This window comes from Mustelus asterias, chromosome 5, assembly GCF_964213995.1.
Source record: "Mustelus asterias chromosome 5, sMusAst1.hap1.1, whole genome shotgun sequence".
NCBI classification, from domain to species: domain Eukaryota; kingdom Metazoa; phylum Chordata; class Chondrichthyes; order Carcharhiniformes; family Triakidae; genus Mustelus; species Mustelus asterias.
The window spans coordinates 11,924,475-11,937,222 of record NC_135805.1 but is presented as its reverse complement, the minus strand read 5'-3'; the positions used below and the strand labels follow the sequence as shown (position 1 = coordinate 11,937,222).

Genomic DNA, 12,748 nt, shown 5'->3' with positions numbered 1-12,748 from the left:
TATTCATTGCCCATCTCTATTTGCCCTTGAGAAAGTAATAAAGAGAAAGTAGAAAGAGAAAGCTGTATTCTTGAAATGCTGCAGTCCACATGCTGTGGGTTGACCCACAATATTGTTAAGGAGGGAATTCCAGGATTTTGACCCAGCGACTGCAAAGGAACGGCGATATATTTCCAAGTCAGGACAGTGAGTGGCTTGGATGGGAACTTGAGTAAGAGCAGTAGATACATGGGTGGTGTTCCCATGTATTTGCTGCCCCTGTCCTTCTAGATGGAAACTGTCGTGGGTTTGGAAGGCGCTGCCTAAGGATCTTTGGTGAATTGCTGCAGTGCATTTTGTAGAAAATAGACACTGCTGCTACTCAGTGTCGGTGGTGGAGGGAATGGATGTGGGGCCAATCAAGCAGGCTGCTTTGTCCTGGATGGTGTCAAGCTTCTTGTGTTGTTGGAGCTGCACCTATCCAGGCAAGTGGGGAGTATTCCATCACACTCCTGACTTGTGCCTTGTAGATGGTGCACAGGCTTTGGGGAATCAGGTGGTGAGTTACTTGCCACAGTATTCCTTGGCTTTGACCTGCTCTTGTAGCCACTGTTTGGCAAGTCCAGTTGCGTTTCTGGTTAATGGTAACCCAAGGGATGTTGACAGTGGGGGAATTCAGTGATGGTATCACCACTGATTTGATTTATTGTCACATGTGTTAGTATACAGTGAAAAGTATTGTTTCTTGCGCACTATACAGACGAAGTTTGACAAAGTCCCTCATGGTAGGCTAGTGAAAAAGGTTGGATCTCATGGGATAAAGGGGGAGGTGGCTAGATGGGTGGAGAACTGGCTTGGTCATAGAAAGAAGTTTAACAACACCAGGTTAAAGTCCAACAGGTTTATTTGGTAGCAAAAGCCACACAAGCTTTCGAGGCTCTGAGCCCCTTCTTCAGGTGAGTGGGAATTCTGTTCACAAACAGAACTTATAAGACACAGACTCAATTTACATGAATAATGGTTGGAATGCGAATACTTACAACTAATCCAGTCTTTAAGAAACAAAACAATGGGAGTGGAGAGAGCATCAAGACAGGCTAAAAAGATGTGTATTGTCTCCAGACAAGACAGCCAGTGAAACTCTGCAGGTCCACGCAACTGTGGGAGTTACAAATAGTGTGACATAAATTCTGATTCTAGGATCGCATGATAAAGACTCAGGAGGAAAAAAGCAGAAATATTTATGTGAAATAGTGTGACATAAACCCAATATCCCGGTTGAGGCCGTCCTTGTGTGTGCGGAACCTGGCTATCAGTTTCTGCTCCGCGACTCTGCGCTGTCGTGTGTCGCGAAGGCCGCCTTGGAGAACGCTTACCCGAATATCAGAGGCCGAATGCCCGTGACCGCTGAAGTGCTCCCCAACAGGAAGAGAACAGTCTTGCCTGGTGATTGTCGAGCGGTGTTCATTCATCCGTTGTCGCAGCGTCTGCATAGTTTCCCCAATGTACCATGCCTCGGGACATCCTTTCTTGCAGCGTATCAGGTAGACAACGTTGGCCGAGTTGCAAGAGTATGTACCGTGTACCTGGTGGATGGTGTTCTCACGTGAGATGTTGTTCTCACGTTTATGTCACACTATTTCACATAAATATTTCTGCTTTTTTCCTCCTGAGTCTTTATCATGCGATCCTAGAATCAGAATTTATGTCACACTATTTGTAACTCCCACAGTTGCGTGGACCTGCAGAGTTTCACTGGCTGTCTTGTCTGGAGACAATACACATCTTTTTAGCCTGTCTTGATGCTCTCTCCACTCCCATTGTTTTGTTTCTTAAAGACTGGATTAGTTGTAAGTATTCGCATTCCAACCATTATTCATGTAAATTGAGTCTGTGTCTTATAAGTTCTGTTTGTGAACAGAATTCCCACTCACCTGAAGAAGGGGCTCAGAGCCTCGAAAGCTTGTGTGGCTTTTGCTACCAAATAAACCTGTTGGACTTTAACCTGGTGTTGTTAAACTTCTTACTGTGTTTACCCCAGTCCAACGCCGGCATCTCCACATCTTGGTCATAGAAGACAGAGGGTGGTAGTGGAAGGGTCTTTTTCCGGCTGGAGGCCTGTGACTAGTGGTATTCCGCAGGGCTCTGTATTGGGACCTCTGCTGTTTGTGATTTATATAAATGATCTGGAAGAAGGAGTAACTGGGGTGATCAGTAAGTTTGCGGACGACACAAAACTGGCAGGACTTGCAGATAGTGAGGAACATTGTCAGAGGCTACAGAAGGATATAGATAGGCTGGAAATTTGCGCAAGGAAATGGCAGATGGAGTTCAATCCTGATAAATGCGAAGTGATGCATTTTGGTGGGAATAATGTAGGGAGGAGCTACACGATAAATGGAAGAACCATAAAGGGTGTAGAGACGCAGAGGGACCTGGGTGTGCAAGTCCACAGATCTTTGAAGGTGACGTCACAGGTGGAGAAGGTGGTGAAGAAGGCATATGGCATGCTTGCCTTTATAGGACGGGGCATAGAGTATAAGAGTTGGGGTCTGATGTTGCAGATGTATAGAACGTTGGTTCGGCCGCATTTGGAATACTGCGTCCAGTTCTGGTCGCCACACTACCAGAAGGATGTGGAGGCTTTGGAGAGAGTACAGAGGAGGTTTACCAGGATGTTGCCTAGTATGGAGGGGCTTGGTTATGAGGAGAGATTGGGGAAACTGGGGTTGTTCTCCTTGGAAAGGCGGAGGATGAGGGGAGACTTAATAGAGGTGTATAAAATTATGAAAGGCATAGATAGGGTGAACGGTGGGAAGCTTTTCCCCGGGTCGGTGGTGACGTTCATGAGGGGTCATAGGTTCAAGGTGAAGGGGGGGAGGTTTAACACAGATATCAGAAGGACATATTTTACACAGAGGGTCGTGGGGGCCTGGAATGTGTTGCTGGGCAAGGTGGTGGAGGCGGACACACTGGGAACGTTTAAGACTTATCTAGACAGCTATATGAACGGAGTGGGAATGGAGGGATACAAAAGAGTGGTCTAGTTTGGACCAGGGAGCGGCGCGGGCAAATTGTTCCTTGTTTCTCGTTTCAAGGCTTCATTATATGATCATCTTGCTGGTGCCAGTACAGAGCGAGACTGCGGATAGTTGGGAACCTGTCTCGGGGGCAGGGAATTCATATGGTGTTCGTGGAAGTGGAAATGACTAGGGTTGGGAAGCATTTTCCGATCAGGGCCAGTGTGATCTCCTGGACTCGTTTCGATCGCCTCAGGGGGTCGGAGAGGAATTTCCCAGATTTTTTCTTCCCCATATTGGCCCTGGGGTTTTCGCATCTCCCTGGAGATCACATGGTCTGGAATGGGGGGGTGGGGGTGAGTTAATAGGTTGTGATGAACAAAGCATCGTAGCTGTGAGGGACAGCTCGGTGGATAGGATATTGGTATGTAGATAGGCTGGAAAATTGGGCGGGGATCCTGGATTCAGGATTCAATCCTGGACCGGGGAGCGGCGTGGGCTTGGAGGGCCGAAGGGCCTGTTCCTGTGCTGTATTGTTCTTTGTTCTTTGAAGCATACCGTTCAGAGTGAAGGAAAGGAGAGAGTACAGGATGTAGTGATAGTCATAGCTAGGGTGTAGAGAAAGATCAACTTAATGCGAGGTATGGCAGCAGGTAAGAAGCTGTTCGAGTTGGTTGGTACGCATCCTCAGACTTTGCCACCTTCTTCCGTCAGGAAAAAGTTACAAAAAAAAAGAGTATGTCCGGAGTGCGTGGGGTCCTAAGTTATGCTAGCAGCTTTTCCGAGACAGTGGGAAGTGTAGATAGTGTCAATGGATAGGAGGCTAGTTTGCGTGATGGACTGGGCGTTGTTCACAACCCTTTGTAGTTTCTTGCAGTCTTGGATAGAGCAGGAGCCAATCCAAACTGTGATACAACCAGAAAGAATGCTTTCTATGGTGCATCTGTAAAAGTTGGAGTGAGTCGTAGTGGACATACCAAATTTCCTTCATCTTTTGAGAAAGTAGAGGCATTAGTGGGCTTTCTTAACTATAGTGTCAGCATGGGGGGACCAGGACAGGTCGTCGGTGATCTGGACACCTAAAAACTTGAAGCTCTCGACCCTTTCTACTTTGTCCCCAGTGACGTAGGCAGGGGCATGTCCTCCAATATGCTTCCTGAAGTCGATGCCTATCTCCTTTGTTTTATTGACATTGAGGGAGAGATTATTGTTGTCACACCAGTTCGGATTCTCTCTTTCCTGTACTCCATCTCGTCATTGTTTGAGATCCAACCCACTACAGTGATGTCATCAGCAAACTTGAAAATCGAGTTGGAGGGGAATTTGGTCACAGTCATAGGTGTACAAGATGGTATAATAGGGGGCTGAGGACACAGCCTTGTGGGACACTGGTGTTGAGGATGATCGTGGAGGAGGTGTCGTTCAGAAGCTGTGGTTACATTGCCTCTTACTGGTGATGGTCATTACCTGGCATTTGTGTGGCATGAATGTTACTTGCCACTTGTCAGGCCAAGCCTGGATGTTGTCCAGATCTTGTTGTATTTGAACATTGACTGATGATTGCTACCCTTTCCACAAACATTCATCCCTCCACAACTGACACTCAGTAACAGCCATATGTACTATTTGCAAGATACACTGCAGGAACTCACCAAGGTTCCTTAGACAGCACCTTACAAACCAATGACCACTATTCACTAGAAAGACAATGGCAGCAGATACCTGGGAACACCACCATCTCGAGGTTCCCCTCCAAGTCACTCACCAACCAGACTTGGAAATATATCGCCGTACCTTCATTGTCACTGGGTGAAAATCCTGGCACCCCCTCTCTAACAGCACTGTGAGTGTACCTACATCTTGGGAAACACAGCAGTTCGAAAAGGCAGCTCACCACCACCTTCAAAAAGGCAATTAAGGATGGGCAATATATGCTGATCTTGCCAGCAAAAGCCCACATCGGCAGTGGTTAGCACTGGTGCCTCAGTGCCTGGGACCCTGGTTTGATTCCGGCCTTGGGTGACTGTGTGAAGTTTGCACGTTCTCCCAGCGTCTGCATGGATTTTCTCTGGGTGCTCCAGTTTCCTCCCACTGTCCAAAGATGTGCAGATTAGGTTGATTGGCAATGCTAAATTGTCCCTTAGTGTCCGAAGATATGTCGGTTGGGTGGATTAGCCATGCAAATGCACAGGGTTATGGGGATAGGGCAGAAGTATGGACCTGGGTAAATGCTCTTTTGAAGAATCAGTGCAGACTGGATGGGCTGAATGGCCTCTTTCTGCACCATAGGAATTCCATTGTTCGAAATTAACTTTTAAAAAAATTCTACATAACAATGGCTGCTCTTCAAAAGTCCTTTATTGGCTGTGAAACAACATGAGACTGTGAAAAGAATTATATAAATGCAAGTCTTTCTTTTCTTTTATGGTTAAGAAGAGCAACCGATGCAAATTGACACCAGAGGTGGATTTAAAAAGTTTGAGAACTATGCAGTCCCAAAAGACTCTCCGCCCTATGAACATCATTAATTAAACAATGATTTTGTACTTGTTCACCTGTAGGCAGAGATAACACTTGGGACCATGCTGAATCGATTCTCAGCAGCAGTACTTTAAGAAACATGACAGAATAACCACTGCTCACCAGATTGGTCAAACTGTTACTCCACTTAAGGTGGCACCATCAAGACACTTATTGTAGTTGCAGAAGGTACTGTACACAATGCAATGCATCAACTTGCCACACAGCTCATTCCCAGCCCTATTAGAGATCAAGGGTAGCAAAGTCTTGGGGATACGCCTTCATTTCCAGTCACATGATCCTGACTTGCACATATATCGCCATTCCTTTATCATTATCGAGCGAGACTCTGTAATCCACTCCCCAACTCCTTCACCAAAAGGCTGAAGCAGCTCAAGAAAGCAACCAACCACCACTAGCTCAGGACTAATGGGGACAGACAATAAACGTGGGCTTGCCAGCACTGTCCTTATTCAAAAATGATCAAAACTTTCCTGTTACTTCCCATTAGAAACTATAACTGTCCCTTTTCACAACACCGTTTCACCCTCTTTCTGCAGCTAAGCTTACAAAGCATCATAATGCAACAGTTTAGCTAGTTTACAATCCCAAGATAACTTTGTAATTCTTGAGACGTGAGCATCATTGGCAAGGCTCACATTTATTGCCAATCTCTTGTCCTTTTAAAAAGGTGGCGCCTTGCAATCACCGGTCACTGCTACCAGACGTGCAAGTGTATTTCCCTACTCCAAGAAATTGTCTAAAGAGGGGGTGAACAAACTCAAATAAAAAATTGTTTTTCCATTTCTATGTAATGTTGCACACTTAAGTTTGAGTTGAGCTAACATTTGAAATAAAAAATGTTATCTATGATTTAAAGAATCTGAACTTTGGCACTGGAATATTTATCACTTCAAAAGTAACCTGCAAGAAAAAAATATAGCTTATTAGATGACTGCAACCAATATTCAGTTATAAAACACTCAATAAAAAAAATCACAACTTCCTTCATCAATCCCTTTTTTACTGACAAATTTGACACCACAATTTGGAATGAATATAGCAGGAGGGGGAGGCCATTCAGCTGTCATGTCTGTGCCAGCCCACCCCCTCCCCCTGCAAAGGAACAATGCGCCTCATGCTAACCTTCTGCCATTTCCCCATAACCTTGCAATTTGATTTTCTTTTCAGATGATCCAGTTCCCTTTTGAAAGCCTCAATTGACCCTGCTTCCACCACACACTCAGTGTATTCCAGATCCTCACTGCATGGTCAGAGAGGCATCAGTGAATATTCAAATGTTACCTTGATCAGCTATGATCAAGATGAATGACAGAACAGGCTCGAAGGGCAGAATGGCCTACTTCTGCTTCTAGTTTTTATGTAACTCAGATTTCATAAGTGTGCAACATTACATTGAAATGGAAGAACAAATTGTAATCAATGTTCAGTTTATTCAAACCAACAGTAGCATTCTCTTTACCAATATTCTCCTTTCTGGATTGTTGCAATGAAATGAAGCTTAAAATTTTGAATCTCAACAAAGTTGTAATCATTTGTTTAAGACTGGATTCCATATTTAAAACTCAAATTATGTAGAAAGTTGGGATTGTTCCCCTTGGAAAGAACAAGTGGAGATGATGATTTAATACTGGTATTCAAACCCATGAAAAGTCTGCACAAGTCTTCCATTGGTGGAAGGGTAGAGAGCAAATAAGCAATGGTGACAGGAGGAAAAGCTTGACCAGGCGGTGCGGATCTGAGTGGTCGAAGCAGGGTCAATTGAGGCTTTCTGAAGGGAATTGGATCATCTGAAAAGAACAAATTACAGGGTCATGGGGAAGAGACGTTAGGTGTATTGTTCCTTTACGGGGGCTAGCACAACTGAATGGCCTTCTTCTGCTATATTCATTCCAAATTATTGTGGTGTCAAATCCGTCAGCAAACAAGAAATTGGTGAAAGAAGTTGTGATATTTTTAATTCTGAGAGTGTTTAATAACTGAATTGCACCTTAGCTGGTCCTCTCTGGTGAGGAGGGGGAACTGAGGCAGGTCGACAAGACTTTGTTTTGGGGGGGGGGGGGGAAGGTCAGTGGAAAGATTTATAGTTATAGATTTAAAGGGCCTGGCTTGATTTTTTTTTAAACCTTACTTGCAGATCTTGGCCGCGGCGTTGTTTGTGGCAACTCCGTAGAAATTGAAAGAAACCGGGGCCGTCGCTTTCAACGGGTTTCGATTAAACCAGTGCGTCATGGTGGGTTATACCGACTCGGTGAAGGAAGAAAGCAGCCGCCTTTAATAAAGGGGGAGGGGAGGGGAGGGGGGGGGGGGGGAAGTCCGCCAGCTGACAGCACCGATCCCCGCCTCCTCACAGCACCGACACCCCTCCCCACCGCGCTCTGACAACAGCCGCAGCTGCGCACTGACGTCAACCGTACCACGCCGTTCTCTCCAACGTCACATCCTATTGGCAGCCCAATGTTGCGTGCACGCCAGATTGCTTTAAATTATTTTGTTTTTCTATTTCATTCCCCCGATTATTTATCCGGAGCCTTTCAACGTTGCTTCTGTTTCACAAAAAAGTAAAAGCGTTAATCCTGATGTGCCCCCCCCATCCATCACGCCCCTCCTTCAGCTTGGGATAACGTCATCTGGACAGGCGACATTCTGACTGGTCGGCGGGCCAGGCGCGGGCTGCTCTTCACTTGTTTACGGTTACCTCACCTCAACCGTCGCGCCACGCGCCCCCTCAACCCATCTTGAAATGTGGAGCTCGTGGGGAGGGGCAGGGTCCGGAGACATGAGTGATGGCCCATTCAGCCAATTAGATCAACGCAAAGGCAGCCGTGCCGGCTGAAGACCCAATCAGGATGGAGAGATGCGAGGAGGGGGGGCGGGGAAAGTGGCGGGGGTTTATCCGCTAGCAGGTTAGGTTTCGCGCCTTTCCCCCGCCCCCACCCTCTCCCTCCTTCTTTGGCTCGAACTCCACACACAGCTCAGATGGGCTTGGTCAGTAGCTGGGTTTGGTACTGGTTGGAGGCTGTGACTTGAGTCAGAATGTTGCGTGAGGAATAGTTTGTAAACCAAGCTCAAATGTTGACTTGATATCATTTGGAACGATAGTATATCTTAAAAAAACACTTTTTGGGGGGAAAAATGACTGATATTAATAAAACAATACAAAAATGGCACGCAAGTTTCAAAAAGGGTACAGACTTCGATTCCTGGGGACAGTTAGTGGAAGCTATCGACGAGTACCAAATGTGAGTTACTATTAATCCTGTTAAACATTAATTGTTTGAACTGTTACCGATCAAACTTTAAAAATAAATCTTTCAGCGAAGGTCTACGTAGGAACTTTTAAAGAAAAATACTGAAAATAACACCAGTCTTTAGGTTTAAAATGCCAGAGCCTTGTTCAGTTCATTCTGCATCCACACCCTCTTTTGTTATGGGTGGAGACAGGAGGATATGTTGATGCTTGCTCTGTTTTGAACGAGAATGCTTGCATTTTTTGTTTGCATTGGAGTTTGAATTAGCTGATCATTGCAACTGGACAAAATGGGGAATTAATAGTTTCGTATGTTCCATAAATATACATGTTATAAATATATATTGGGTTTTGTATCTGGTCATTGGCAAATACACATATCCCTGTGTTATGTTAGATGAATGGTATCAGGATGGTACATGCATCATAGGAGTCTTTTTCTAGCCCCTCCCCTTGTGTTAACCTGCACTCTGGTTGGGGTGGTTTGGGATAAATTGTTCACTTTTTTAAAAACTTCCTTGTGTCAAAGATTCTGGTCACTATTCTGACATTGTGCCCTCACCCTGCCCCTGACTGCACAGTTTATTGAACTTGTTTGGTAAATCTGGACATAAAACTGCTAGTCTACTCATTTGTATTAGATAGTCCTTTTAAAATGTATTACATGCATGAATGTGTGCATTGTCATCTCTGGAGATCTCAAGCAGCAAAAGCTGTTTGAATCAAGAAAAAAATACCATAGATTTAGGGCATAACTGGGGTTTTAAATGAATACTTTGCACCTGTCTTTACCAAAGAACAAGATGTTGCACAGGTCATGATGAAAGAGCAGGTAGTTTAGACACAAGAGGATAGGTTGATAAAACACCAGGACCAGATAAGAGGCATTCAATGATGTGGAGGGAAGTGACAATTGAGGAGGCACTGGTCATAATTCTCCAGTCTTCCTTACACTTGGGGTGGTGCAAGAGGACAGCCTTGTTTAAAAGAGTGCAAAAACAAGGCAGCAGCTACAGGCCAGTCACTTTAATTAAATGTGTGTTAACAAAGGAAGACCAGCATAGATTTGTTAAAGGCAAATTGTGTATTAAAAATTTGCTGGAGTTTTTGATGAGGCAACACAGGGTTGGTGCTGGGTTTGTCCTGACTTAATCTGAGTTTGTTTATTTGGTTTGACCTAAAAAGAGGGCAGCAGCCACCAAGGTGCAGTGGGGAAAGGCCACAGTGTAAGGCCTTTCAGACAAGGTACATTGAGGGGCTGGTAGCCAGGTAAAACTTCTTGGACTGTGTGCTTAATCCTAATTCTATGCAAATGTATCGAAGCACCTCAGAGTGCAACATGACTGATGAAATATATGTAATGTTCTCATTGCTAAACTGAAGCACTTTCGAGTGCTCTCTGATCTCTGGAGAAAATGTACATTCCACTTTACTGTTATAAAAAAATTGAAATGTTTCATAATGTGTATTTCAGTTTTTATATAAGGTATAATTTTGTTAAAAAAAAACAGTGGATAAAGGTGATGCTGTTGATGTATATATGGACATGCAAAAGGCATTTGATAAGATGCCACACAAGACTATGAGCAAAGTTTTATACCTCAGAATAAAAGGGGCAATAGTGATGTAGATTTCAAACTGGCTGAGTGACAAGATAGTGCATAGTGGTTAATGGGTGTTTCACAGACTGGAGGAAGGTTTGTAATGGCATTCCCCAGGGGTCAGTGTTAGCACCCTATCTCTTCCTGATATTACCTAGACATTGTGTAAAGGACACAAATTCTGAATTTGTGTATGATAAAAAACTTAGGATTAGGTACAGTGGGAAGGATCGTGTTGAACTCCGAAAAGACAGGTTGGTGGGATAGGCTGTCGAGGGACAGATGAAATTTAATGCAGACACGTATGAAGGGATACAGAGAGGCAATATAAAATAAAGGGTACAACTCTAAAGGGAGTGTAGGAGCAGAGGAACCTTTGTGTACAGGTACATCAATTGTTAATGGCAGGACCGGTTGAGAGAGCAGTGAATTATGGCTACAGCTTTGTTGCTGGGACAGAGAGTACAAAAGCAGCAAGGTCAAAATCCTGGAACTCCCTTACAGCAATGTGGGTGTTCCTACAGCACATGGACTGTAGTGGTTCAAGAAGGCACTTCGCTAATCTCTTCTCGAGGACAATTGGGGATGGGCCATAAATGCTGGCCTAGCTTGTTAAGCCTGCTTCCTTTGAATACAATAAACTTGTATAAAATATGGATTTGGCCTCAACTGGAGTATTGTATCCAGTTCTAGGCACCACACTTTTAGGAAAGATGTGGAGGTATTTGAGAGAGTGCAGAAAAAAATTCATAATAATGGTTTCAACAATGAGGAATTTCAGTTACATGGGTAGATTGGAGAAGTTGAGAATGTTTTCCTTGGAGAAAACATAGAAACATAGAAGATAGGAGGAAGCCACATGGCCCTTTGAGCCTGCTCTGCCATTCATCACGATCATGGCTGATCATCCAACTCAATAGCCTAATCCTGCTTTTTTTCCTTAACCTTTGATCCCGTTCGCCCCAAGTGCTATATCCAGCCGCCTCTTGAATATATTCAATGTTTTGGCATCAACTACTTCCTGTGGTAATGAATTCCACAGGCTCACCACTCTTTGGGTGAAGAAATGTCTCCTCATCTCCGTCCTAAATGGTCTACCCTGAATCCTCAGACTGTGACCCCTGGTTCTGGACTCCCCCACCATCGGGAATATCCTCCCTGCATCTACCCTGTCTAGTCCTGTTAGAATTTTGTCATTATGAGATCCCCCCCTCATTTGTCTGAACTCCAGCGAAAACAATCCTAACCTAATCATTCTCTCCTCATACATCAGTCCCGCCATCCCTGGAATCAGTCTGGTAAACCTTTGCTGCGCTCCCTCGAGAGCAAGAACATCCTTCCTCGGAAAAGGAGACCAAACTGCACACCAAGGCCCTGTAAAATTGCCACAACACATCCCTGCTCCTGTACTCGAAACCTCTCGCAGTGAAGGCCAACATGCCATTTGCCGCCTTTACCACCTGCTGCACCTGCATGCTTACTTTCAGTGACTGGTGCACAAGGGCACCCAGGTCCTGCTGCACGCTCCCCTTTCCCAATTTACAGTCATTCAGGTAGTAATCTGCCACCTTGATTTTGCTTCCAAAGTGAATAACCTCACATTTATCCCAATTATACTGCATCTGCCATTGATTAGCCCACTCACCCAACCTGTCCAGATCATTTTGAAGGATCTCTGCATCTTCATCACAGTTCACCCTCCCACACCACTTGGTATCATCTACAAACTTTGAGATGTTACATTTTGTTCCCTCATCCAATTCATTAATATATATTGTGAATAGCTGGGTCCCAGCACCGATCCCTATGGTACTCCACTAGCCTGCCAATTTGAAAAGCACCCATTAATTCCTACTCTTTGTTTCCTCTCTGCCAACCAATTTTCTATCCATCTCAATATACTTCCTCCAATCCCATGCGCTTTAATCTTGCACGATAATCTCTTATGCGGGACTTTGTCAAACACTTTCTGAAAGTCCAAATATACCACATCTACTGGTTCCCCCTTGTCAACTCTACTAGCTGCATCTTCAAAGAATTCCAACAGATTTGTGAAGCATGATTTCCCCGTCATAAATCCATGTTGACTCTGTCTGATCCTGCCACTGCTTTCTAAATGCTCTGCTATAAAGTCCTTGATAATGGATTCGAGAATTTTCCCCACTACCAATGTTAAGCTTACTGGTCTATAATTCCCTGTTTTCCCTCTACCTCCCTTTTTGAATTTTGGAGTGACATTAGCTACCCTAGTAGCTACCCTCAAAAGTAGGTTGAGAGGAGATTTGTTAGAGATGTTCAAAATCATGGCGCTAAGGTTTTGGAGAGAGTAGAAACTGGTAAAAACTGTTCCCCCTCGT

The 12,748-nt window shown here is 44.6% G+C and overlaps 2 protein-coding genes across 5 annotated transcripts in view; one reads left to right on the top strand and one right to left on the bottom strand.

The window, feature by feature from the left end:
* Window positions 1-7,936, bottom strand: part of brox (BRO1 domain and CAAX motif containing) — a 53,373-nt gene extending 45,437 nt beyond the window's left edge. The window contains exon 1 of the mRNA XM_078212157.1: window positions 7,672-7,936. Coding sequence (XP_078068283.1) covers window positions 7,672-7,772 — 101 coding nt within the window. The 5' untranslated portion in view covers window positions 7,773-7,936. The remainder of the gene's footprint in view (window positions 1-7,671) is intronic.
* Window positions 7,937-8,483: 547 nt separating this feature from the next.
* aida (axin interactor, dorsalization associated) overlaps window positions 8,484-12,748 on the top strand; it is an 82,533-nt gene continuing 78,268 nt past the window's right edge. The window contains exon 1 of one of the 4 annotated variants that reach the window (XM_078212177.1): window positions 8,484-8,782. In XM_078212177.1, coding sequence (XP_078068303.1) covers window positions 8,676-8,782 — 107 coding nt within the window. In that variant the 5' untranslated portion in view covers window positions 8,484-8,675. The remainder of the gene's footprint in view (window positions 8,783-12,748) is intronic. The other 3 variants (XM_078212176.1, XM_078212178.1, XM_078212179.1) reach the window with 3 other exon arrangements.